This window comes from Martes martes (genome assembly GCF_963455335.1).
Source record: "Martes martes genome assembly, chromosome: 5".
Taxonomy (NCBI): Eukaryota; Metazoa; Chordata; class Mammalia; order Carnivora; family Mustelidae; genus Martes; species Martes martes.
In genome coordinates this window covers 78,281,023-78,307,816 of record NC_137892.1, presented here as the reverse complement: position 1 = coordinate 78,307,816, position 26,794 = coordinate 78,281,023, and the positions used below count along the sequence as shown (strand labels likewise).

The window sequence follows — 26,794 nt, the reverse complement described above, 5'->3', positions numbered from 1 at the left end:
GGCCACGGTAGTTGTCCACGTGGGATTTTTTTTCTTTATGGCAACCTGGGAGAATGGCAGCCCACAAAAGCCAGTGCCAAAAATTTTATTCGGCCAAACAGAGAAAAAATATATATATTTCAAACGTATCGTCCTTGTTCTTTTTTTTTTTTTAAGATTTTATTTATTTGATAGAGAGAGATCACAAGTAGGCAGAGAAGCAGGCGGGGGTGGGGGGGGAAGCAGACTCCCTACTGAGCAGAGAGCCTGATGCAGGGCTCCATCCCAGGACCCTGAGATCATGACCTGAGCTGAAGGCAGAGGCTTAACCCACTGAGCCACCCAGGCGCCCCACAGAAAAAAATATTTTAAAGGAGCCCCCTCCCCCAACAAGTAACATACTAAGTAGGGAATAAAGCTGATTTCACTGTTGGAATAAAAAGAGGAAGGATGTACCAGCGCTGGGGCCCCTGGTGTTAACCAGCGGCCTTTTGGTCATAATAGTTTCTTAGCTGTTGCTCTTGGCTCTAATCATGGTTCACTGCTATACCACTCAGTCTGCTAGTTAATGCACATAGTATCTTTGACCTTTTATTTTTCTGTCATTCCTGCTTGGGAAAACTCCAACCCGGAATGAACTCAGCCATGCTCCCTTTCTGCTCCCACAGAGAAGCTCTCTTGCCCAGCACCTCTGGCAAAGGTCACACCATGGTGCCGACAGAGGCTCTGGACAAATCCGTGGTTTCCAGACACATCTGGGCTTTCACACTGCCTGGCGGTGTTCCTGTGATCTGCAGCACCATTTCCCCCCACAAGAGATTCTTAGAGACTTCCCTCTCTCTTTTATGTTGCTTAATTGAGTTCACTTCCTTCTTCACTCTAAACACATCCTAACCTCCAACCTGACAGAGGATAAAACCCAGGGTAACTCCTTCACCTCCACGTCCTCCCTACTGCTCCTCAGGTGTATCTCATCGCCTTCTTCAGCCTTGTGCAGGCAGTGTCCACTGGCTTCTCCTGCTACCTGCTTCTATCTGTGCTGATGACTCTCAGCTCAACCAGATCCAACGGCCTCATTTTATAAAAAATATTTTGCAAACCTCTTGCTCTTTACTACTGAGAAATGAATCTAACCTAAGACAAATACTTACACTGTAATTACAAAATATAAGGGAAATTAAAAGACAGTAATGAACATCTCAATATGTAAAAGTTCCAGCCCTACTAATACTGAATACATAATTGGGTACACAAAAGCTTGCACCTAGCTGTAGAGTCAACATATGGTTGTGAGGCATGTGCAGACTGATACGCATATTTGGTACTGGGACTCAAACGGGAAGGGCAAAAACACCATCTCCCAATGATCAACACTTGCTAAAACTTTCAATAAAATACAGTATAATTTCCCCTCAATTTACACAGTAGTTGAATCTCTGAGAAAACTATATTACTGTTGCATAAAAATTCTTTTTTGTTTATGTGAAACCCAGAATTTGGTGCCAGGCTCAGGTGATTCTGAACAGGTTTTTCACCTTCCCATTTGGCGGGTCATTTGAAAGCTGCCCAGGATATAGAAACGTCCTCCCCTCTGTTGCCCATCACAGAACATGATCTCCCAGGGCACTGCCCACTCAATGCCTTAGTCCCCCCACAAATCATTGTGACCCATACAGCCCCACACATTTCCAAAGTGGCTCTCAGGAAAGCCGCAACCCTGAGGGGAGAACTTCTGGTCTGTGTCCTTGATCTCTCCCCAGGAACCCTGTCTCATTCTTACCCTTTCCATCCAGCCTTCACCCTTACCTTCTCTACTTGTTTTTCCTCAATTCTATTTCATAACGAAGTAAAGGCAAAACAGCGACTTTCCCCCCACAACACTAGGTTGTCCTCTGGTGAGCACACAGTCTCCCCACTGCCCCAGCTCACCAGCACAGCAGCCCAGACCCCGACCCGCTGGGAGTCCTCTGTGGCCCTTCTACACCAAAGGAATTGGTCTTGTCTGGATGACATGGAATTCTTCCTTCCTGGTTTCTGAGGGGCTGTTGGCTATCATGTGCTCACCTTGATTTTCCTGGACAAGCCATCTCTTAAGTGAGCACCTCCATCAGTCTCATCTCGCCAGCATCACAGATCCAACTGGAGGCCATCACATCACCACTGTGCGATCAGAAACCAGGGGGTCCACCTGACCCTCGGCCCCCAACACTGGGCCAGCCATGAAATTCTGTTGCTTCTCCTTTCTTAACATTGAAACTGCTATTGAAACCTAGAGGTGGATGGAAAGTAGGTTGAACACACTAATGCTTCAGCAAGGCTTGACTTGAAGATGAATGATTTTTTTCTCTTCTTTGTTCCTAGAGCCTCCCCCTTCCCTTCAGTTGTTTTTCTACAAACTCCTTCATTCCAGGAAATTGGTATTGATATTGACAGCTCGCAGGCCTCAATGTCTACTTAGTAATGAGACTAGGACAGCCAGTGCCAGCGCAGGTCAGGAGCCCACAGTGAAGACATCCCAGACACAGCTGGCAGCACGTACCAGACTCCTACTGGATAACACAGATCCTGTATTCTCCTATAAACCCCCTCAGCCTTTTACCCTGGGTGGGTCCACAGTTCTGAAGGCATGAGCCTGCTGCGTCCTCCTTGTCTGGCAAGGTATTAAAACTAGTGTCCCTCTTTATCTCCAAGTTCTATCTTTGTGTTGTATTTCAGCTCCGGGGCCCAGAGGTCAGTTTTTGATCATAGTATCTCTTCGATCTTTTCTCCTTTCTCCATCTCTCCCAGGCCTCTCTCTCTCAAGTGGACTAGCATAAAAACGTTCTCTTCCTTGACCACTCCCCATTATGCACTGATCCCACCACTGCCTTGGAAAATGTTTCCAACAGCTATCAGACAATTTCAGGACGAACTCCAACCCTCTAAGCAGAGTAGAGACGAGCCTGTCAAAGCCTGGCACCAATCCCACTGCCCAGCTTCATCGCTTGCCACGAATGCCCTGCAGACTCTCCAGCCAGACCTGTGACTGGCTGTCCCTCCCCGCACCAGGCTCTCTGCTGCTCCTTCACATTAATGCACACTGTTTGTTCTTGGATTGTGGCCGCATCTTCGAGCTGCTTCCTGTGCTTCAAGATACAGCTCAGACATCCTCTCCTCCAGAAAGCCTTAGCTGAGCTACCTGGCCCCAGCCTGCAGCCAGGTTGGGTGGCCGTTCTCTGCCGCTGTCAGGACACCTAGCCTGCTGCACTGCAATTGTGTACCGGGTGTCTCATCTCTGTCAGAGAGGGAGCTGCTCTGCTCTCATCTCTGCCACCCCAGGCTCTAGCAAAGTGACTGGTACTAAATAAAAGCTGTGAGATCAATCAGTAAACACACAGAACAGGAGTTCATGTCCACACCAGCAGATGTAACTGAGGGCGTGCTTACAGTAACCCAAGGACTAGTCCAGAAGTTTATTTGAAAGAAACCACACCACCACACAAATCCCTCTGTCAGTGATGGACTCACCCTAAACTGCTGTCGGACCTTAGAGGATGTAATGGCTGGTCAAATGTTCAAACCAATGCCATGTGGGGACCTTTCTACTTCAAAGCAGGGTGCTATTGCTTTGCATGGTCAGGCAAGAAGAAGCTTGTCTCAGGACAGGAGAAGCATCCACTAACTCAGCCTAGAGAGCCACTAGGAGAGGGGGCTGTTTAGTGAGGTAGGAAATAAAGGCAGAAGAGAAATTATTAAATTTTCTTATTACCTACAGCCCACTGACAAGTCCTTGACACAAGCAGAATGACATTCCTCTAGGGACTCAACCCTGCCTTGATGTTAATACTTTGTTAAGGGCAAAAGGCCATCCTAGCCTGAGCCCCTCCTCCCCCAGGATCCTGTAAGTCTGCTTTAACATATAAAAATTCTTCCGGAAACTTCCTTTATCTCTAACTCCACCCCCCCCTGCCCCCGATACGTGTTGGCAATCATCCCCCAAGTATATGGCCCACTGATACACGTCTGAAGGGTTTCACGATGAAGGTGTTATTAGATGGTAATAAATGACCTTTTCCTAACAATAGCTAGCCCCCGCAAGGTCCTGGAAACCTTGCTTCCAAAACTCCTTAGGAACTCACACTATCCCAAACCCCCTCCTGACTTGAAAATATGTAACCAGCCACTCCTCATGACCCCAGGGCAGCTCTTTCTGTCCAGGGGTTCTGTCCCTGTGCTTTCATACAATCACCTTTTTGCCCCAAAGATGTCTCGAGAATTCTTTCTCGGCATAGGCTTTGAAGCCTAATGTCTTTCCATGTGGGACTAGAGGGGAAAGAATGCCTGGAGACATCGCCAACAGGACTTCTTTAACAGTCGACTACAGTCAAGGCCTAACTAACTACGGAAGAACTGCTAGTGTGGACAGAGGTTGACACGCTGGATAAGGAACATATTTCCACAAGAGCAAGGACCTGTCTCTTTACAACTTTATTTGCAGCAACTAGAATAAGGCCCAGTATTCTGTAAGTGTTCAATAAATATCTGATGAATTATTAAATAAATCTTTCAACGGTAACCTGACAAAATATGAACGGTGGTTGGTCCTCGGTGTGGTATACAGAGTCTTTTTTTTTTTTTCCTACCTTTTTAATGCTTTTTGGTTCTATCCAAACTTTCAACAATGAGCACTTATTCCTTTTTAAAAGTGTTTCATAGACACAAAAGGAAGTCCTTGCGTGATGCATGAATTTGGCGGTGGGGTTGTGACAGCAGTGTGGAACACAGTTTGTGCTCACTCCTTATTCCTTCCTGCCCTCCTAAGGGAAGGAGTGTAACTTATACAGAGCAGTTAAGCAGGAAAGGTCACCATAGCATCCAAATGTCATCTGCTACCTCCCCCACCCATCCCTTTGTCTTTCTTTCATATGCTGCAAAGAACTATGTGGGCTGCCTGTGAAGAGGGCGCAGACAGGAAAATGATAGGGATTTTCCATGCATTTGAAAAACTGTGTGGGAATACGTTCTTTCAAATCACATGGAAAGCTATTTAAAAGGTAAGCCTATTGTGAATGGGGCATGAGGGGCGGATCTCTCAGGATCTTCTTAGTGTATAGAAATGAAATACTCCCAGGAGTCCCTGAGCGGCCGGAGAATCCACCAGTGCTTTGGCACTAAACTAGATTCAAAAGCTACTGTGTTCTGACAACATGCTCTGGGCCTTCCCAAAACAGCGATATAAAACACTTCAGACAGATGCCAACGAGGAAATGATCACCAAGGTTTACTAATACTAAGCAGAAGCAAACCAAACTGCAAATGTCAGGGTATGGGTGAAAGAGAAAAATCTTTTCAGCTGGTGTTTCAGAGGAACTTGAGCTGATGGACAAATGAGTTGGAGGGGGACAGGGAAGATTCCAAAATCTAGGGGAAATTATCAGGTAAATATGCAGTCTCCAAATGGGCTATCCACATTGGCATATAAGTTCAAAGTCATTCCAAGCCTTCCAGGAAGCTTACAATGATCCCATCATTTTCCAAAGTGACCCTCCAATTTGCACATATCTGGGGCTTTCCCCCAAAGTAATCTGCTGGTCCAACCAGTTAAGAAACTCATAATTCTCTACTGAACTATCATCCAAACAGGGTAAAATAAAAATAAAACTTTTCATATTAAAAGTTTTATAAATTTACCTGCTATGCACTCTTCCTCAGGAAGCTACAAGTACATGAGCTATTCCAAACTAAGCAAAGTAAGATAAACTAAGTCAACTAAAAACATTAGCATCCAGGAAATGGAAGATCGTGTAGAGTCAGGAGGAAAGAGACTGTCCAGGAGGATGTTGAACAAAGATTCAAATACGCGGTCAAAACAAGCTCTCACAGCCATATGCCTAGAGAACACCATCCTACACAGAGCAGGCATGAGAGACTTGAAAGCCAACACCTCCTGATGTGTTCAACCACAATAAAAGTAGGCTTGTTTCAATGGAGTGCACGGGGCAAAGAGTTAGTAAGGATGTTGCAAACCAAGGTAATAAGAAAAAAAGGAAATAATTATTATCTCCAGAAAAGAAGCTACAGAAAAATAGAAATGTAATTAAAATAAATGACATGGATTGGCTATAAATTATTTTTGTAGGACCATGACAATGCAAACGTTTAATAATAATGCAACCAGAACATGTGATAGAATTCTAGACTTTAAGAGAGCATGTGAGGACAGGATCTAAGGGGAAATCCTGATATGCCAGTCAGAAGATTATACCTAAAATCAGAAAAGCAAGAAGTAGTGGTTGCAAACAAGTAATTTACAAATATGGCAGTAAAAGCAGAGAGAAAAATTAAAAGGGGGTCTAGGTCTTCAAGATGTAGAAATCAGTACAGACACATACAAGATTTCCTTTTGTTGGTTCTTATGGGTTGAATGGTGTTCCCCGCCAAACCTGTCTGTTGAAGCCCTAACCCCCAATACCTCAGAATGTGACTCTATTTGGGGATAGGGCGTTGACGAGATAAGGTCATGTATGTAGTACTAACCCGATTTGGCCAGTATCCTTATAAGGGGAGACTAGTTACACACAGACACCAGGGATGGGAACACATCGAGAAAAGGTTGTGTGAAGGCACCGGGAGAAGGTGGCCATCTACAAGCCAAGAAGAGAGGCTTCAAGAGACACTGAAGTTCAAGAACTCCAGACCCCAGAACTGTGAGAAAATAAATTTGTTGTCGAAACCACTCTATCTGTGGTATTTTTTTTTTTTTCAGGGCAGCCCAAGCGCCTAACACATCACAATGGATGAAGTCAGAATTTTTAAACAATGTACCTGTATTACTTGTATTTTACAAAATTAGAAAAAAAAGTTTTAAAACCAAAGAACAACTAACCAACAGGTGAAGCAGTTCTTACATGGAAAAAACAAAAACCAAAAACAGCTTAGACTAGTTGAAGTACTAGCTCTGGATACTTAGACCAGTATCTTGGACGGCCCTTGGGAAAATGCTATGCATGGTTTCCCGAAGGCCCCAGCCAGCCACCAGGCCCCAGCTATGATCAGCTCAGCAGCTCTGTGGGTGTGGGTTGAACAACAAAAACCTCAGCTTAGAGGTCTCTTTGCTCATCAGCATACCCTTTAAATGCCACTGACCTGGCCTGGGAGTGATTCTGGTAGAAAGGCTGTTTGGCCCTTGTACCTGGACCTGAACTCAATAGTTCTCTGGAGGTCTGCATTGATAGAAGAAATACTTTTGTTTCTCTTACAAAAGATAAAGAGTCTATATGAGGCCATGGTGCTAAGAACCTGAGCAAAATGAGAGGAAGAATTACAAATGCCCTTGGAGAACCCTCTGTTTCTCCCTAAGGCTATCCGGGTTGAGGAAAGAGACAAGACCACAAACAAAAGTCTACTAAATTAGTTACCTTACAGCTGCAACCACTCCAAAGCCAACACCTAAAACACCTGGGCGTCTGCCTTGGTTCCCTGCTAGGGCTCCATCATTGAGACGCTGGCCAGAAATCACAGTTGAACTTGCTTTCAGACAGGGCAATGGAAAATGGATTGTTTGGGAAGGTTTTGTCAAGTAATTCCTCACCAAATCGAAAGCCCCCATATCTATCCGTGAAGTACAGCCCCACTCAGGGTTGACAGAACTCCCACAGATTCTCTGGTAAGTGGCTACCAATCCCTTAAACAGCAAAGGGGTAACTAAAATTAGTGGAAAACCTTTCCAAATTCTGGTAGCTACCAGGGCTACACCCTCTGCTTGAAACCCCACTCACTCTGGAGTCTGCAGATGGGATCTTGGCAAACCTGACAGAAGGCAGCAAAGGTTATGAATTCTTACCTCAGTCAGCTCTCCCAGATCTCCGCAGCGCCCAGTCCCAGGTGGAGGAGGAAAGTAAAATTTCTAGTTCTATCTTCCCTTCCAGATCCTGCCTCAGTAGTTGGCCATCTTTCTCTCCCAGGAATACCACTGCCTCCTTGTTTTTTTCGTTTTGTGTCCTGAGAACTTAGCCTGGCTGAACTATTATTTAACATACGCTATTCCTATAATGTTTCCTTCTCCCTATCTCCAGTAATAGGCGGGATTCTTGTAGAGTGGAGAGGAGGAACGCACAGTAGTCATAATGACCTCTAGTCTCTCTCTCTCTAAGTTTAAATCCAATGAAGAGCAAAATAAGGAAGAGAGAAGTCTCTAGGGGCCAGCGGAGTGAGAGTCCCTGGGATCAGGAAAAGGAGAGTACTTTCTGTTTGTAGCCACTTGAGTAAGTAATAATGAGAAATTAGAAGAACAGAATCTTTTTAGACACAAATGCTACATAGTGAGTTTAAGGAAGTGGAGCCCCAAACCAGGGTTCCCCACCTCAGCTTGTATTCCTGGTGTGTCACATGCGTAACCAGGAGGGAGGCAAAGGGCGGACAGACTGTAAGGAATCACCGATTGGACAACACAGAGGTCAGGTGCTCAGGCTCAGCTGGAGATAAGAGGAGCTTTACTTTGAGGGGGTGGGGGATGTGCTAATAATGACAGAAATGGAAATTCCCAACATCCTGCGAAGACATAGGGCCCCATTTAATTAGTTGAAATGAAATAAAGTAATATTTCTTGCTTACCCAAGTCCGTGGACTAAGATTCAAACCCACTCCACTCAGTTCGACATTGAGTATTTGGAGACAGGTGAGCAGCTGTGGGGGAAACGGCGCCCAGATCAGGAGGCTGGGAAAACACAGGTGGAATTCCTTTGAAACAAGGCTCTGTGGGTAAGCGTGCGTCCAGGCCGGGGGACGCTCTTGCAGCCGGAAGTCGTCGTTCTCCCCCGCCGCCCCCACCCCAGCCGCTGCGGGCGGCCACCAAGCGTAGTGTTTTGCTGTTTTAGGTTCATAGCTGTGTATCTGAGGAATTATCCCCGGGTGAAGAAACTCAGATGGGCTCAACATACCCAGATTGATCTAAATCAGTTTGGGGGAATAAGTGGGAAAGAAGGCAATTGGTTTTTGGGTCCCATCGTCTCACCTTGGGACATAGACTTCTGAGGAATGGACCTTGGGTTTAGATCAAGAATTCCCTAAAGGTGTCACCTGGGCACCTTATGGTCATAGCAGCGAAACAGAAGAAAATATTGGTTAAAGTTAAGGTACAGCCTTCAGGGGCTAGGCACATCATTCTATTCAGTTATTCTATTTAAATTTGGGAGGTTCTGGGGATTAAGTTTTTGCCTAAATGTTTATTCATCACAAAAAATGGATTTTTATTTTTGTCATGCAGACAAAAAATTTGTGAGGAAGAAGCAAGCAGAGTTTTTGGTTAGCAATAAGATAAAAAAAAAAAAAAAACTCTAAACTTTATTTACCTGGGATCTTAGCAAGCTCAAAACGACCACCAGAACATCTTTATGATAACAACAAATTCTCTAAGACCCCCAAATGTCTTATCAGATCGAATTATATCCAGTATCAGTCTGGTGGCTATATTTAACGAATATTAAATACTTACTGTCCACAAGACTGGTTTTAGGAGTAAGCAGACTTTGCTCTCATGGAGCTATGTTCTCGTGGGAGAGACAGACAATGGACAAATACACAGATACATATGTCAGTTTGTAATAAGCATTATAAAGGAAATTAAAGCAGAGTAAGGGATAAAGAGTGATGGGGGAGGGTTGCTTTCCTTCTGTTTCTCCAGAGCTCTCAAGTTCTTTGGTACCTCAGGACTTCTGCAAGAGGCTTTTCTCATCTGGACCCCCTTCCTCTTCCTATCAATTCTCCCTTTTTGCCTGGTTACCTCTCACTCCCCTTCAGCGCTCAGCCCCAAATCGCTTTCTTAAGGAAGCCTTCTTTGGCCCTCCAGAAGAGATCAAGTTCAGGTTCCTGCTTAATCACAGCATTGGAGTTTCTTCATTTGTACTGAGCACCTAATGATGACATGTGTTTGGAAGTGTTTAATGCCTGTGTGCCTTCCAGAGTCTGAGCTCCAGAAAGCAATTACTGTCTTGTTCTCTGCTGAATCCTTAGAACCTTGTCATTGGCTATGTACCTGCAAATAACTTTTGAATGTCTGAGTCACTTGGGATACCAGAATCCTTCATTAGGTGGAGATGTCCCCTTCCCAACACTGTTTAGAAAACACTACTTAATCTTAGGGGTCATCTAAATAGTTTGGGCAATTTCTTCTATAGCAAGGTGAATCAACATAACTTGGTTTCATCTATAGCATATCAATACTAACTTAGGCCACTATCCTCCTTTTATTTCACTTCATCCTTTTCATCACTCTGGAAAACCTGGGCTGACTCACTTACAATTTAAAACGAATAATCTTTTATTTGTAAAAGATGGAGTCATAAATAGGCAGAATCAACCCATGCTTTTATTTTTGTTGCATATAAAAATTTCATATGAAGGTATTGATGTACAGTACTATCCTCATGGGCTGTAAGAGAGGCTAAGAAACCACTATAAGAATCATCATCATTTGTAATGCTCACACACAATTAACCACTCTGAAAACATATCCTAAGAAATAAAATTAAAAACAACCAAAATCAGTAAGGATGTTTTTCATAATTATAGTGTCCCCTTTGTACTGTTTAAAACAAAAGTAATCAAATTCCTTTGGGCCAGGGCTGCTAAAATCTACAGTTTGTGTCAAAAAAATAAAATAAAATAACAGGAGGCTCATTTTTCCTAGAAAAAGGATCTCTCGCTAAATCAAGTGCTCTGAGGGCTGGGCAAGAGTGGGAGGCAGTTTCCCTACCACCCAGTGGGAATTTTTCATAACTTTTGGGAGCTGGCCATTACGCTAAGGCTAATTTTTAAAATGCGAAAGCCATAGTAGTTTTGCAGAAACAAATTCTAGAGAATGGTGAATCATTTTTGTGTGAACTGGCATCATATAAAAACTGTGTTTTATCTATGGATTTACATATATAATGGAAATTTCATTGATCTTAGTTGAAAAATTCCATGGTTAAAAAATGACCTTTTCCTATTACATATTCTCTTAACATGACAGGAAGCTGATGAATAAAAGACTGACCAACACATGTGACCTGAGGCTCTAGTTTCAAATCAAGTTCATCTGCCTATGTGCTTAAGAAGCCAAAAAGACTTTGTTATTATTGGGCAAGAATGTATTTTCCCATTAGTGTTTGAAAGTGGAAAAAAAAAAAAAAGCCAACAATCAGATGTAACTACCTGAAGTAGCTCCTGATCAAGAGATGGGGAGAACCATTATATAAGCAGTGCTGCTTCATGGCAAGAGCTAAAAGCTTAAAAGCTTGTATCTCAGAAGGGTCTCAGAATCTCCCAGCTATTGTCAGAAATCCAATAGGTTCAAAGCTTGTATATAAAAATGCCCAGCCCTAGCCCCCCACCACCCCATTAGCTTACTTTCAAATGCAGCAAAACAGAAGAAAATATTGGTTAAAGTTAAGGCACAGCCCTGGGACCAAAGACCTGCAGCTATGTTTTTTAAATTTATATATCTTTATGTATTTTATAGTTTTCTTGAATCTTCCATAAACAAGCTTTAAGGTGACAAGACTATATTACAGGAGAAAAGAAAATGTACAAGGAGTATGTATACACACCATTCATTCTCTCACCAAGAGTTTCCAAATATATCAACACCATCCCATCATGGGATGATGTTTTAATAAGAACTGATAATTTACAATTAACATTACAGTATGTACATTACAATAAATACATGGTTGTAAACAGACAAACAAGACTGTATTACAGGTAAGGTCATTTGGTGAGAAAAAAAATGCATGGCACAAAAAAATAAATAATGCATTCAAGAATTATCATAAAGCTTTCTATAAAATCCATTTCATTCAAGTTTTTTTTTCCCTTGTCTGCAATTTGTTCTATCTACATTATTTTCTTGTGAATTTTAAGTGATATAAAAGAAAATAAAATTAAAACAGCATTATTGTATTTAGTAACTTGCAAGCTGAAATGTACTGGTTTTATGCAAACTTGGACATTTTTTCCCCATACAGTACCCAGGTATTGCATTTTCTTATGGCATTTTACGAAATATAAAGCCACTTGTATAAGGATGTTCTTTTTAAAGCAGTGTATAATTCTGAAGCACACTTTGGCGAGAGAGAAGGAAAGAGAAAGAAGGGAGAGGATAAGCAGATTGTACAGTGCATTAGTCCCTGTCTCTTGGATATTATGTATGCCTTTTCTACAATTTGATTGTCCATCGGTGAGTATCTTCACAACATGTGACCATTATAAACCAACAAACTGGAAAACAAACAAAAAAAAACACCTTTGTTTTTCAATCCAGTTACAAATCCTTTCAGGTCTGGATTAGCTTGTGATATATTGCTACTTTAATTTTTTACCTATTATTATTAAAATTTTAGGCACTCTGTGGGGGAAATACCAAGTATTAGTGAGAGGAGGGAATGACAATATTTTGGATAAAGGAAGAAGCTCTAGATTGTTTGCCTTTTCTTCTATATCTCCATCAAGGGCAAATAAAATTAAACAAGTTTCCAAATGTTCTTGTGAAACCACCTGGCTAAACATAGGACATTATTTGAAAGATTACTGATTTTTTTTCAGGGAGAGGAGAGTGGAAATCTGATAATTAATTAGTTGATTCCTGTTCTGCTCTAAGAACAGATCTGAGCTACATAATTATTCTACCAAAGTTTCCCCAGTGGATGTCAGGGTATTAAAATAGGGACTATCTTCAGCTTTGGATCATTTCCCTGGCTGATGACTTAGTTATTAGTCCAGTAGACTCCTTGAGAAATTCCAAATATAAATGTTTTCCAGGGTTACAACTTTTCTTGACTATTTATTGTCCATTTGGTCAGATAATCTCTATTTTAATTCTTGGATATGAATGTGAAAAATAATTATTTGGGCTCCAAATTCTTCAAAGAGAAAGCAAATACTTTATTAAGAGCTGAAATGGGAACAGTCCAAACTAAATAAGTACCCCAGGATGCCAACTGAAGGTAAATACTGGGAAGTAATCTCAAAAATTGTAATACATTTCTTGGTGCTAAATGCAGCCAAGAACCATCTCTGTTACTTACGTAGAATCTTCTTACCCAACCTAATATTTTAGGGTGGCATTACATTACCAAACCTCTGGTGCCACTGGCATCATCAACTTCTTTCCCTCAGTGCATTTAAAGTTCTTCTCTATAAGACATACTTATGGACCAATGATAACTGAGAAAGCAATTTCTACATTACATGGTGTCCATTAAGGAAGAGTAGTTGCTACACTTAAAATCACTTTTCAAGAATATTCCTCATATAGTTCTTAATCTTATGGTGAAATCATGGAAACAAAAGAGCATTAGTTGTAGTGGTGTTTGTTAATATATTCTGCTAATATTGTTAAAAGTCACCTAGCTAGCTGTTAACTCTTCTCTATGAATCAAGAATAAAAGTTAGTCATTATATATGGCCCTGTGGTCAAAAAGAATGGTGACTCTAGCCAGACTACCTGCTTCTCTTCATCAATCAGAATGGTGGTGATATATTTGATAAGACCCCATCTAGTGAACATGGACAGAGTTTCAAACACACACTAAAGAATAAACCAGCACAAGGGGAAAAAGGTTTTCTTACTACAGCTGACTGTGAAAACAGTAAAAATGAGCATAAAACGTGTGGGTTATTACAAAGACATGCACTTGTGAAATGAGGGTCTACTGACACAGCAAAAAGTTACCAGAAGACACTAAGTAGGAAAATATCTAAAAAAGACTGACCATTTTAGCTACAGAGTATTTATATATCTCTTACTTGCTTCAGACAACACCAACTGATGATTGTTTATGAGGCTTAAGACACATTAGACAGAATGCACATCAAAGTATTACAGAACAAATATTCACTTTGTACACTGAAAAAAAAAATGCCAGTGAGAGCAACTCTGCTTATTGGAAAAGACTGAAATGAAACCAAAGTAAATGAAGACCTACAAAAAGGGTTTCCTGCAACATAAAGTTGGGTTTTGTTTTAAAATATGGAAGTCATTGGTATATAAAACAATGAATCACTACAAATTAGTTAATTGCTATGAACTCTAAGGTGCAAGAAAAATTCGTAAATTAGATTTATCCAGTGTAGCACAGATTTGTACTGAAAACTTGCAAGTTACTCCTTAGAAAAAAATAACCAGTGGCGGATGAAGTTTTGAACATAGTTTTTTAAATATAATACCTCAATACATTTAATAATAAAAGTAAGCTCTACAAAAAATCTGTTTTACATATCATACAAAATGTAGAGGTCAGTGCAGCTCACTGAACTGCACTGTTCAGTCATGTATCAGGAAGACTTGAAATTAGAAAATTATACAATTTCTGTGGCTCATCTTCCTCCTGGTAACAGATTCGTGCTATGTCCTATTCCTGACACGTATGTTGCTTCATCCATGGGTTCACGCTGTCTGTATAATGCCTTCTTTCTGCTGAAAATATTGCAAACAAATAAAAAAGAAACCCCAAAGCCTATCAACTTTTGGGCTGCCTGATGAGCCACACTCCCTTGAAAACATTGTGGAGTTGATTTTCTCTGCTCTGTCAGCTCTTACCAAGCTGAAATCTTGTTAAAATGCTGTTCGTGAAGATGTCCCCCTTGCTCTGATGACATGGAGGTGAAAAAACTGGTTACAATATTCCTGAGCGCCAGACTGAGTAGTCAAGGTCAGTTTTGTTCAACAAACATCCTGGCAGATGACAGTGAGGTGGGACCATGGTTGTGGCATGTGACATGCACTTTGGAAACAATTTTTCTACTTAAATTAAAAAGAAAAAAAGAAAAAAGAAAAAAAAAAGGAAAGAAAAAGCGTGACATTCTTTGCACTGTTACGTGTCAGGAGAATGATCTTCTATTCCACAGGGTTCGGGCTGGCTGTCTTCCTCCTCCCCCACTGTTTCCTCTTCCACCTGCTCATCAAGGGGAATTTCAGTAGACTCTGAGTCTTGAGTACAGAGAGTCTTGGAGTCACTGCAGCTAGTGTCTTCTTCCACCTGACTTCCACTGTCCTTTTCGGTGTCAGACTCGCCATCTTCCTCTAAAGTTAGTTCAAACTGGAACTTCTCGGTTTGACCCTGCCGGCCTTCCTCCTGGTCATCAGGTGCTGGGGAGGGGCTCTGAGGAATTGTGCTCTGGTACCATTCACGATTGTCTTCCAAAGTGTCCAGAATGTCCTGGGCATCAGGATGCACGAGGTCGGCCCACGTCTCCCAGAGAGGATGAACAATATAGTCTATGAAGCCCACCTAGTTAAAAAAAATTCCTAGTTAAAAAAATAGACTTGGGACTAAGAAACAATGGAAAAGGTGAACTAGATCCCACAAATACCTGATTATGTATCTAATGATATCAATTTATATACATATATATATAGTTTACATTAAAATATAAAATATATAACAAGGCTCACAAACATAACACTGAACAGAAGACTTCCAGCCTGAGTGTGGTAAAATAGTCACTACTTCAGGCAATAGTACATATAAAAGTGTTGTTACTAGCTGGTGAAAATTAGCAAGAACTCTTAGTTCAAGAGTATGTTTATGATGTAAACAATTTCCATTTTTTTACAGAGTTGAGCTTAGGCATTAGACCTGGACTTTATTTTAGAATGGCCAATTTATAGGTGAATCTAGATAACTGAAGTCAGACCAGATACTCTATATGGCTTCATATAACTGAATTCACTTATGAGTTCAGATAGACCAAATTCTCTCTATATATATATACTAGATGAATACAGCCATAATGGATGGATATAATGTCATGAGAAATGAATATATGTCCATATGAATAAAAATCATAAGAATGAGAGTTTTCTGGCCTGTCAAAAACAAAGTAATTTTAAAGACCCAATGAAATACCATATGACATGCATAAAAAGCGATCAAATGTTCAGGTTGGAGTTGTGCTCTCTCTGTAAACTTTATGCTGAATGCATCACCTGTGACTTTTCCACAGACGCATTGTGCTTGTCACACATGGGACTGATCTCCATGCCCCGCTCCCTCTCTCTGTCTCCTTGGCGGAAGAACTCCTCCATGATGCGGTCCGTCCACTGGCGGTACAGCTGGAGCGGCTTCGTGGGGTTGCTCAGGTCTGCACAGTGCACCATATTCTGAAGGACCTAGTAAAAGAGACAAACGCTTTATTCAGCACCTGCTTCTTCTTGCTCTTTTTTTTACTTTTTACTAGAAATTCACAGTGGATGAATGTGACACTTAAAAATACATGTAGTTTAAGATTCCTTCCAAACAGCTCAACTATGATGTGTCTATGTATGGTTCACACTTGTGTCAATAGCCCCCAATGATATCCCTTCCACCGTACCAAAATATCATAAGAAACTGTTTATGTGTGCATGGCTGATTAAGTTCAGAGCTGCTTAAGTGGTCGGTTTTGTGAGATATTAGTTTTTTTTTTTAAACGAAAATGCAAATTAAAAAAAAGCCAATAATTTTATCTGGTTAATTCTCAAGATTAAGAATTTGGTTAAAAAATTCTGCTTAAAATTACTAAAATTGTAAGAAGCAAGAAAGGAAACAGAAATCTTACCAAAGTTAGACACAGACACATGTGCACACAAACAGAGAACAAATTCAAATGATGTTTTACCTGAATCCTATCAGAATAATTATCAAGAAGAAGAACTCCAGAACTTGTCACTTTCTTAGTTTCAACCATAGTTTTCAAATCAGCCAGTAGATTCATGTGTTTTGACATGTCTGTTGCAAGTACCTTAAAAGAGTATTTTCATAAGTAACAAAGTCCAGAGGATAAGTCAGAATTTGCATATGAAAACATTAACGCAGAATGTGAAGGAACTGGAGAAGCACTATGGCATCTAACAGCCGTGAGTGGGAATTCTGTACTACTCCTCCTTTGGGCAGCCTCTTCTGTTTTGCTGAAGGTTTTCTGAAAGCCCAGATGAGAATGTGCAATATACAAAAGGCTAGCAGCAGCAACCACTTTCACAGTGAAAAACCATTTTTTCACAATGAAAAAGATGAGATCCGCGGATAAGAAATCAGCACATATTCCAAAGTTTTTTTCCATTCCTTGGACTAGAAAGTGGTACCTGGACTCTGACCAAGGAACTCAACATTGTTCACAGAATACTTCAGAACCTGGTGAGTCTTCTGCTGTTCCAAGACAGCAGAAAACTCCATAACTCCTACCTTTGTAGGTACAAAGCTTAACGCAGTAAGTTTCTGATAACCAGAGATTTTCTTGTGTCATAATCTCTGTGAATACTGCGCATAAATACAAGTCATGGATGTCCATAAATAGTACCATCTACTGACATAAATTTATTTTCCATTTCACAAGTGGAAAAAAATCCATTTGAATTAACTGCTTTTGTTAGTCATTTTCCCTGCCTGCCACAAGACTGGAGAAATTTAGAAAACAAAACTAGAATGGTAAGGGCAAGCTGTCCCTATTCTGAACTCCAAACTGCTGGAAGGAGCAAACCTAGTAGGGAACATCACTGCTGGCAGCATGGGTGGCTTCTTGAATGTAAGCGGCAGTGTGATGTTTGGAAACACATGATTCCGTTTACCTGATACTCATCTCATTCTTACACTTTTAGAAAACCACTTGCATCACAACTCTCTTTTTTGTGTTTATCAGCTACTTACAATGTCAATGACCATCTTCCTTAATGATTGTCTTTGCTTTTTGGTCAAATTCTGGAAAATATCACAGTTTTCTTCCTGAAGCAACTTAAAGCCCACAGCCAAATGATGGTTCTCCAAGACAGAAGAATCATTGTACATCAAGGCAAGTTCAGAGTCTTGAAAGAAAGAAAGGAGAGAGAAGATAAACAAAGCCATTTTTTTCTGAGTTTATCTTATTTTCATATTCTGACATAGTTTGGGTTTAAGAAGCAATTTCCCCTCAACATCTCTGTTAGCTTTACCATTATATGACTCTGCCCCGGACAGAATACACTAGTTAATGTAACAGTGGAAAGGGGCACTGGAATCTTAGGAATGAGTTCTAATGCCACTGATATGTGACAAGTCATTCCATTCTATCGATCTCCACTGCCATTTTTCTAAAGTGGAAGAGGAGTTGGGCCGAATGTTCTTGAACCTCCCCTCCAGATCTGCCACAGGTGGCTCCATGGGCAGCAGAACATGACATCATTTTTAACAGCCGGAACATATCAACAGCATAGATTGTCATGTTCCTGCTAACTGTGGACCACCTTCCCAACATTTCATAGAATGTAAGGATCATATGGTTTAGGATTATACTCAAGAACAGTCTGGAACAAATGAACAATACTAGATTTTTTTCATGCTGCTCTTACTCTTTTTTCCCATAGCATAGCTTTGGAAGTCAAAGTTTTACTTATTTTTTCCATGTTCTTTTCTGAGTATCATGGTAGTCACTACATACAGATACACTGCCCTTCCCACCTGAATGTTCATGACTTCACAGAGACAGGTGGTCAGCTGCCTACATAACTCCGTGATGAAGATTTTGCTCCTCCCTTATGACTTCCCTGGACCTGTGTGTTTTAGGCAGTAAGATCCTGCTTCTTTCCTAGTTCCTATAAATAGTAGACAAGACTCCATAAGATAGTCATTAAAAACAATTTGTGATTTATTCTGTTTCCACTTAGGTCACTGTAAAGACCAAAAGCACATGTATTTGATCTTTTTTTCTGACTAATGCTGGAAAATACATATATTTCTAAGAAAGAAATATCCAATGTTACTTAATGACTATTTTAAAGGAACCGGGAAGGAGAAGAGAAGTAGACATATTTCTTTTGTAAAGTCCTATGAATATACTACAGAAATAGGAGTTAACACATCTAAATTTTTGCTCTCAAACCACAGGAACTGAGATGTGTAGAGTACCAAGGAGTGGGTGTGTATAGTCTCTTTTGGGGGGATAAAACAATAGTGTTCATTCATTCATTCATTCATTCAGATAGTATCTGGTCAAGTCTGACTTTTAAATAGTCTCTGAAAGCTTCAAACTGAAACATTTATCTATAGATGATAACATAGATACAAAAATTAACTCTCTATAGGATCTTAACACCTGGTATTATGGTTTCTACAGTAGATTCCTATTAAAAGATACAAACTGGAAGGAAAGCAAATGTTTTCTGACTGGACAAAGAATGCCTAATTCAACTTTTAGGGTTCTTGTAAGGGAATAAGTATGCATAGCGATAAGGGGCATTAACGCATGAACTGACTCAGGCTTGTAAAAACCTGGGCTAGTTTATATATCTCATGAAAAAAGAAGAAAGAAAATAAGGCTGTGGATCCTGCAAGAAAAAGGTGATGAGTTATTACTTTAAGGAGGAGGGTGATCTGTGGTATGGATTCTCTTAACAATGAGTCTCAATTCTAACCAATGTAAAGATGCGCTTGCACACAGAGGGTGGTCCAAGAGTCCTGACCAAGCCTGTCTTGGAAAGCTGTTGGCTCCCGAGATTTACTAAGAATCCAGACTGGCCAGAAAGGTGATGAAAGATTGCTTACGAGTGGGTGTCCCCTTTTCTTCCAGTTTTGGGGCTATTAACAAGAAGGTGGTGAAGACCACGAATTTTTAAATGAACACATGTTACCATTTAAGCAACTGAATCTCGGGGTAGTCATTTAAGTTTCTACTCTTCTTTAGGTCTGAAGGCACATAGACACATATAAAGGAGGTAAGACTCTGCATCTCCTGAGAAGTTTTTCTCCAAAGATGCTACCACAGCACTCCTACACAGAGTCCTTGAAGGTTCAGGAATTACCAGGAAGCTGCCTTCAAAGTTTGCACTAAGGTACAGGAAGGTAGAGTGGAGGGTGAGAAAATAGTTTATAGAACATTTCTGTTGAAACCTGTTTGTCCTCAAGGCCCAGTAAAAGTAACCTTTTGCATGAAGCCCTTCCTGGTTACTACAGGCAGAACCTCTCACTTTCTGCTTAATACTTTGTGTCACTGATTTGGCCCTGATCACATTCTACCTGACTTGTCATTATCTCTGTTCAAGTCTTTTTTTAAGATTTTATTTTTATTTATTTGAGAGAGAGAGAGAGAGCAAGCACGAGAGGGGAAGATCAGAGGGAGAAGCAGACTCCACACAGAGCTGGAAGCCCAATGCAGGACTTGATCCCAGGACTCCGGGATAATGACTTGAGCTGAAGGCAGTCGCTTAACCAACTGAGCCACCCAGGCACCCCTCTGTTCAAGTCTTAACAGTCTCTGCCAAAGACTGCTTAGAGACTTAAGACCCTATATAAAATGAAAAGTTATTCATGTGATATGCATGGTTGTCTGGTTTCCCTGGCACTTCTGAACAAGATATTTCTCCTTGAAATGGGGAAGGGAAGTGGTAGTTTTAAGATCTAGTTGCCAAGGACAAAGGATTAAAACTGGCTCACTTCCTCAATTCATTAATGCCCTGTGCCTGTAACTTGCCTTATTTTTCTCCACCGGACTAGTCCCATCTGATATTCATGTGTTACAGTTTAGTCTCTTCCAGTGGAAGGCAAGCTCTTCAGAGACAAGCCATTATCTTGTTCACCCATATATTCCTTTTTTTTTTTAATTTTTTTTTTTTAAGATTTTATTTATTTATTTGACAGACAGAGATCACAAGTAGGCAGAGAGGCAGGCTGAGAGAGAGGAGGAAGCAGGTTCCCTGCGGAGCAGAGAGCCCGATGCGGGGCTCGATCCCAGGACCCTGGGATCATGACCTGAGCCGAAGGCAGCGGCTTTAACCCACTGAGCCACCCAGGCGCCCCCACCCATATATTTCTAATGCCTAGAATGTTGTTTGGCACAGAGAAAGCTCTCAGTATTTTTTGTTGAATAAAATATCAATCTCTGGGGGCACCTGGGTGGCTCAGTGGGTTAAGCCTCTGCCTTTGACTCAGGTCATGATCTCAGGGTCCTGGGATCGAGCCCCACATCGCGCTCTCTGCTCAGCAGGGAGCCTGCTTCCCCCTTCTCTCTCTGCCTACCCCTCTGCCTACTTGTGATCTCTTTCTCTCTCTCTCAAATAAGTAAATAAAATCTTTAAAAAAAAAATCAATCTCTGCAGTATTTCTATATAATCACATTTGATAAAAATGAATTTATCTTTATTTTGAAAGTGTTAGATTTATGCAGAAAAATAACATTCTATATATAATCCACAGATACAGCTATGGAAAGCTTATTTTAAAATGAGACCAGAGGAATAAAACTGTGTGTATATTGGTAGCTAAATCCAGCTCCACTTTAATGTAGTGAAATGTCTCTACTCTTGGAAATCAAAGCCGTTTGCTTCGAACACATGACCAACGTGAGTAAATCTTTTCCCCTAAAATTTAGACATCTTTTCTATAAACAAAAATTACTTGTTTTCCAAGTAAAATTTAATACTATATATATTCTGTGCTTTTGACAGTGCTGCATTGTTTCAGAAAATAATTCTGTGAAGTCAAATGCTTTTGTTATGATAAATACTCTCCAGCATGTTCCAACAAAACTTTATGACACTATTTACATTTTATGGGTTTATTTACATGTACTAACTTTGAAAAAGACTGATACAGATTCCTACCCTGGAATTTCAACTTCTTAAAATCCTACTCAGATTTCCTCATTCCCCAAATCACTTACAAAACTTAACCAATTCTGTCTGTGGAATTGATGTCTCTGTTTTCAAAGCCTCCATGAATTTACCATGAATGTACGTATCACTAGTATCAAATCATTTGGCGCCTACAAGTGGAACAAATTATGGGAACTGCTGTTACAACTAAGAAGCAGAGGAGTACCAGGAATGGGAAGCAGCCTGGTGAGCTCCAGAGCCTTCCAACAGAGGATGTCATACAACCTCACTGCGCCTCTGTAGCCTCCTTAAAATAGGACAAGCGACCTCCCAACTAGGGGTTTGTAAATGTGATGATTAGAAGTCTTTAGAATTCTCTATTATAAGAAACAGATTCAACCCTTGGCTTTGGACACATTGGCAGCACCAGCTCCAAGGTAAGAGTTGAGAGTGTGCTAATCTGAACCACTGAGGCTCAATCCATGAAAAAAACAGAAAACATACACTTAATGTCTGTCTATCTGTGTATCTGTAATATGCTATTATATAGTTATTATCTCTATCTATATCTACACATAAAGAATTTCCTGCAAACTAAAAATAATCACATAATTTTTTTTAAAAGATAGATTTATTTATTTATTTATTTGACAGAGAGATCACAAATAGGCAGAGAGGCAGGCAGAGAGAGAGAGAGAGAGGGAAGCAGGCTCCCTGCCAACCAGAGAGCCCGATGCGGGGCTCGATCCCAGGACCCCAGGATCATGACCTGAGCCGAAGGCAGAGGCTTTAACCCACTGAGCCACCCAGGCGCCCCATAATCACATAATTTTGATAAGAGTATTTACAAAGCTATTTATTGCAAGTTTACAAGTTATGGGAGAGATTGCTTTATAGAATGCTGTGAAGTTCAAACTTACTTGTGTTACTGGTCATATTAACCTCTTCTGTGTCCTGAAATAAAATGCTTGCTGGCATGATCCCTAGTCAAAAGCTAACTAAGACAGTGATTCCCATACTGATCTGGGTCCCTGATCCACTCCGGGATACTTTCATGTACCAGGGGATGACGCTGATTCACTCACTCAGGAATAACACAGCCTTCTCACACCCTGCCCAGGAGGAACTATTAGCAATCCAAAGCTGCTCTGGTAACTGTTAACCTCACAGTGTTGCTGAGGTCTCAGAGAAAGGAGATCATCACACCATCACTGAATAACAAAGTACTTCAGAAGCAGGATTAGTTACCCTTTCACCTCAGGCAGGTCATCAGCAAAATGATCTTAAACAGACACCGCTGGCCATTGTCACTGTATTTATAATTGTCCCCTAAATTTGTTCATCTCACCTATCTGAGAGAGTCTCAAATTTTGGAGGGCATCAGATTCATCTGTGGACTGAGGCCTCGCTAGCTTAAATTTCATACTCCATGGGTCCCTTAATACCTGCCAGAGTTCTCCAGTACCAGACTAAGCTCATTTGATTTAGGGGGTCTACAGGAGAGAATAACAGAGTAGGTTCTCATTTTTCTTTAAAAAAATATCAGATTATTTGGAAACTGACTTTATTATCAGTTGTTTTATTTTTTATTTATTTATTTTTAAAGATTTTATTTATTTATTTGACAGACAGAGATCACAAGCAGGCAGAGAATCAGGCAGAGAGAGGGGGGAGGCAGGCTTCCTGCAAGCAGGGAGCCCGATGTGGGGCTCGATCCCAGGACCCTGGGATCATGACCTGAGCTGAAGGCAGAGGCTTTAACCCACTGAGCCACCCAGGTGCCCCATTATCAGTTGTTTTAACTGATAATAATCTCTTCTTAATCTAATCTCTTCTTAATAATGTTACAATAAGAGAACAATAATACTGTATAGAGTAGAATGCAAAGATAACACACCAGTCTATATTTTGCATGCCTTTTTTTAAAGGCTGACATTAGAACAAAATTTTTATGTGTTTGTAAAATTAGGAACGTATCAAGACATGCTTAAAAATCAAAATAATAAATCTGGTCAGGGTACGGAAAAGTGCCAGCACAGAGCACAATGTACCATATGACCTCTCTGCCCTTCTCATAAGGATAGTCAACCCTAAGCACTGATGCTTTAAACTCACATAGTTGCATCCGATGTGTATAAATATTTATGTGTTAAAACTTAGCAATGCCTTGATGACTCTTGAAAGCACCCCATTATAGGTTCTCATAAGATAGCTGAACATGAGATGTTAGCCTCTCCAATCCTGGGTTAATAAGTTCATAAACCAAACTTCTAAAATGTACTTGAGTATCCACACCTCTCAGGAAATCCATGACTTTCCCAATGCTCCTACATAGAAAATGAGTCACAGAGGTCCATTTTGTTATAGAGTAGTCCAAAGGCGATTGAGATATAAAAAATAGATGTAAATAATTTTAAACATCTGAGTTAAATCTCTCAAAGTGAGGCTAATTTAAATTGCCTCTTTAAATCTGGCTACAGCAAAGTATAGGGAATAAAAGGGGAATGAAAAGACGCCACAGAGTTCAACATCTTTAGTCACAAGAAGGCTGCTATCCACAATGCCATAGCAAAAAAGGGCAGATTTTTAATAGATATAAGAAATTATCTAACAACTTTGCTTTTTGTACATAAATGTGAATTTATAACATTAATCTACCAAGGTAGGAGGAAATAAGATAATACTACATTGAAATCATTTACCAATTCACTTCAAATATTAAAAGAATAGAAATTTTGTAAAACTGAAACCTCTTTGTAAAGGCATAGCTCAAGCAAGTCTACCTAAACATTCCCTATAGAGGTTTTCCTGGAAGCTGTGTGTCAGAGATGCCCCATATTAAACAGTCTCTACCACTCCTCATATATCCTAATTCAGTGATACATTTTTTTCTTTTCTTTTTTTTTTTTCAAGATTTTATTTATTTGACAGAGAGAGATCACAAGTAGGCAGAGAGGCAGAGAGGGGGGAAGCGGGCTCCCTGCTGAGCAGAGAGCCCGATGCGGGGCTCGATCCCAGGACCCTGAGATCATGACCCAAGCCGAAGGCAGAGGCTTAACCCGCTGAGCCACCCAGGCACCCTGGCTTTTTTTCTTAAATAAAGATTTGTTTATTTGAGAGGGAGAGAGCAGGCAAGCACGTGCATGAGCAGAGAGGTTAGGGGGTTTGGGAGGTGAGGGAGAAACAGATTCCTTGCTGAGCAGGGAAGCTGGGGCTCAATTCTAAGACCCTGAGATCATGACCTGAGCCGAAGGCAGACGCTTAACCAACTGAGCCACCCAGGCGTCCCAAGTGTTGACTTCTTATCTGATGAGATGTCATGGGTGAGAAAAAATGTAATGGTTAAAAACATTTAAATAAGGGGTGCCTGGGTGGCTCAGTGGGTTAAGCCTCTGCCTTCGGCTCAGGTCATGATCTCGGGGTCCTGGGATCGAGTCCCGCATCGGGCTCTCTGCTGGGCGGGGAGCCTGCTTCCCCCTCTCTCTCTGCCTGCCTCTCTACCTACTTGTGACCTCTCTCTGCCAAATAAATAAAATCCTTAAAAAAAAAAACAAACCATTTAAATAAAAGAGAAGTCAAAAAAGATAATAAGTCAAAGAGATGTTCCTATTGTCCTCAACAGAAGATGTAAAAAGGAAAGAGCAGAGCTGGGCATGGTGTTGTATGAGGAAAGAGTAATCATAGCCTCTGAAGAGGATGAAATGACAACCTACATAAAGTGAGGAAGGTTTAACTTTTCCTGTTTTTATTTAAAACTTTAGGGACAATCTAACTATCTAAATCTTTCTGCAAACTTTCACTTTTGGTTACCCTTGTCTACCAACACATTATTTCTAGAGAAGTACTGAAATGCATGTTTTTCAAACAACGTAAGCCTCATAGGATAAGGAAACGATAATTTTCAGAGCCAGGTTACATTAACACACACGGTCAATAAAATGCATATTTACACATCCCAGAAGAACATACAGTTCTGGAAACATCCCAAGTTTATAAACAAGCTTGGTCATTCTAAGACATACAAAGGAAAAATATTTTTTTCCTGCAAAAATAAACAAACTTCACTCACTTGTATTGATGAGAAACTGATTTGACACACCGGGATGATCTACATCATGTATTGCACTGGCAAAAATTGCTGCAAGAATCTCCAAATCTGTAAACACAGCCTGTAAAATCAGACACGACAGATAACATTATCATTCTGTAATAATACAATGAAAGGTATATACAAATTGCAAATTACGTCCTAGAACGTGTTGGAAAACAGAATGAAGTTTCAAAATATTTAATAGCTTATTTTAAAAGTATTTAAGATGATGGGTGCCTGGGTGGCTCAGCTGGTTGAGCCACTGCCTTCGGCTCAGGTCATGATCCCAGGGTTCTGGGATCAAGTCCCACGTTGGGCTCCCTGCTCAGCGGGGAGTCTGCTTCTCCCTCTGACCTTCTCCCCTTTCATCCTCTCTCTCTCTCTCTCTCTCTCAAATAAGTAATATCTTTAAATAAAATTAAAAAAAAAAAGTATTTAAGATGTTTAAGGATGTCCTGAAAATGTACATAAAATTAATGACATGAGCAATTTTTTTTTTCATTCAAACCAGGGACTCTCCATCTCAGCAGAATTGACATTTGGGGCCAGATTATTCTTTGTTGTGGGAGGCTATCCTGTGCACTGTAGTATCAGGACCCCTGGTCTGAAGCATGAGATGTCAGAAGCATCTATCTCCAACTTGAGACAGACAACAATGTCTCTACGTATTATCAAATGTCCCTGGCGGGTGGGGGTCAGGGCAGGAGGAATAGGGAGGAACCACCCTCAGTAGAAAACCACTCACTCAGATGATGAAATATTAACACAATTTTATGATGAAAACAATCTGAACTATAAAACATATTAGCAAAAGAGAATCTTTCCCCCAAATGATTAAGGAAATCAAATTATCTTAATAAACATTCATTGGAACTTCTTAAAATCTGATAGAATTAAAGATGTGTTTCTTTCTGAAAAATTCCATGAAAAATATCAAAACATTGTCTCTACTTTATAAATAATATCATCCTTGAAGTATAAATGTAGAAGGCATCAGGCTAAATTTCAAAGAAACTAACTAAAACTGAATAAGCTAGATATACTTTATGGAATGTCTACTAGGTCATTTCAAAGAAGCAGTACGGTGAACAGATGAATCCCCAAAACTTTGATCAATCTTTGAAAAATTCATCAAAGACTGAACTGTTTATTAATCACAACATTTTTTT

The 26,794-nt window shown here is 40.5% G+C and overlaps 1 protein-coding gene across 4 annotated transcripts in view; it reads right to left on the bottom strand.

Moving 5' to 3' along the window:
* Nucleotides 1-12,860: 12,860 nt before the first annotated feature.
* Nucleotides 12,861-26,794, bottom strand: part of PDE4D (phosphodiesterase 4D) — a gene marked incomplete at its 5' end in the record, with an annotated part of 1,452,651 nt that continues 1,438,717 nt past the window's right edge. For all 4 annotated transcript variants that reach the window (XM_080803360.1, XM_080803363.1, XM_080803361.1 and 1 more), the window contains 5 exons: nucleotides 12,861-15,227; nucleotides 15,926-16,108; nucleotides 16,597-16,719; nucleotides 17,622-17,776; nucleotides 25,605-25,704. In XM_080803360.1, coding sequence (XP_080659486.1) covers nucleotides 14,811-15,227; nucleotides 15,926-16,108; nucleotides 16,597-16,719; nucleotides 17,622-17,776; nucleotides 25,605-25,704 — 978 coding nt within the window. In that variant the 3' untranslated portion in view covers nucleotides 12,861-14,810. The remainder of the gene's footprint in view (nucleotides 15,228-15,925; nucleotides 16,109-16,596; nucleotides 16,720-17,621; nucleotides 17,777-25,604; nucleotides 25,705-26,794) is intronic.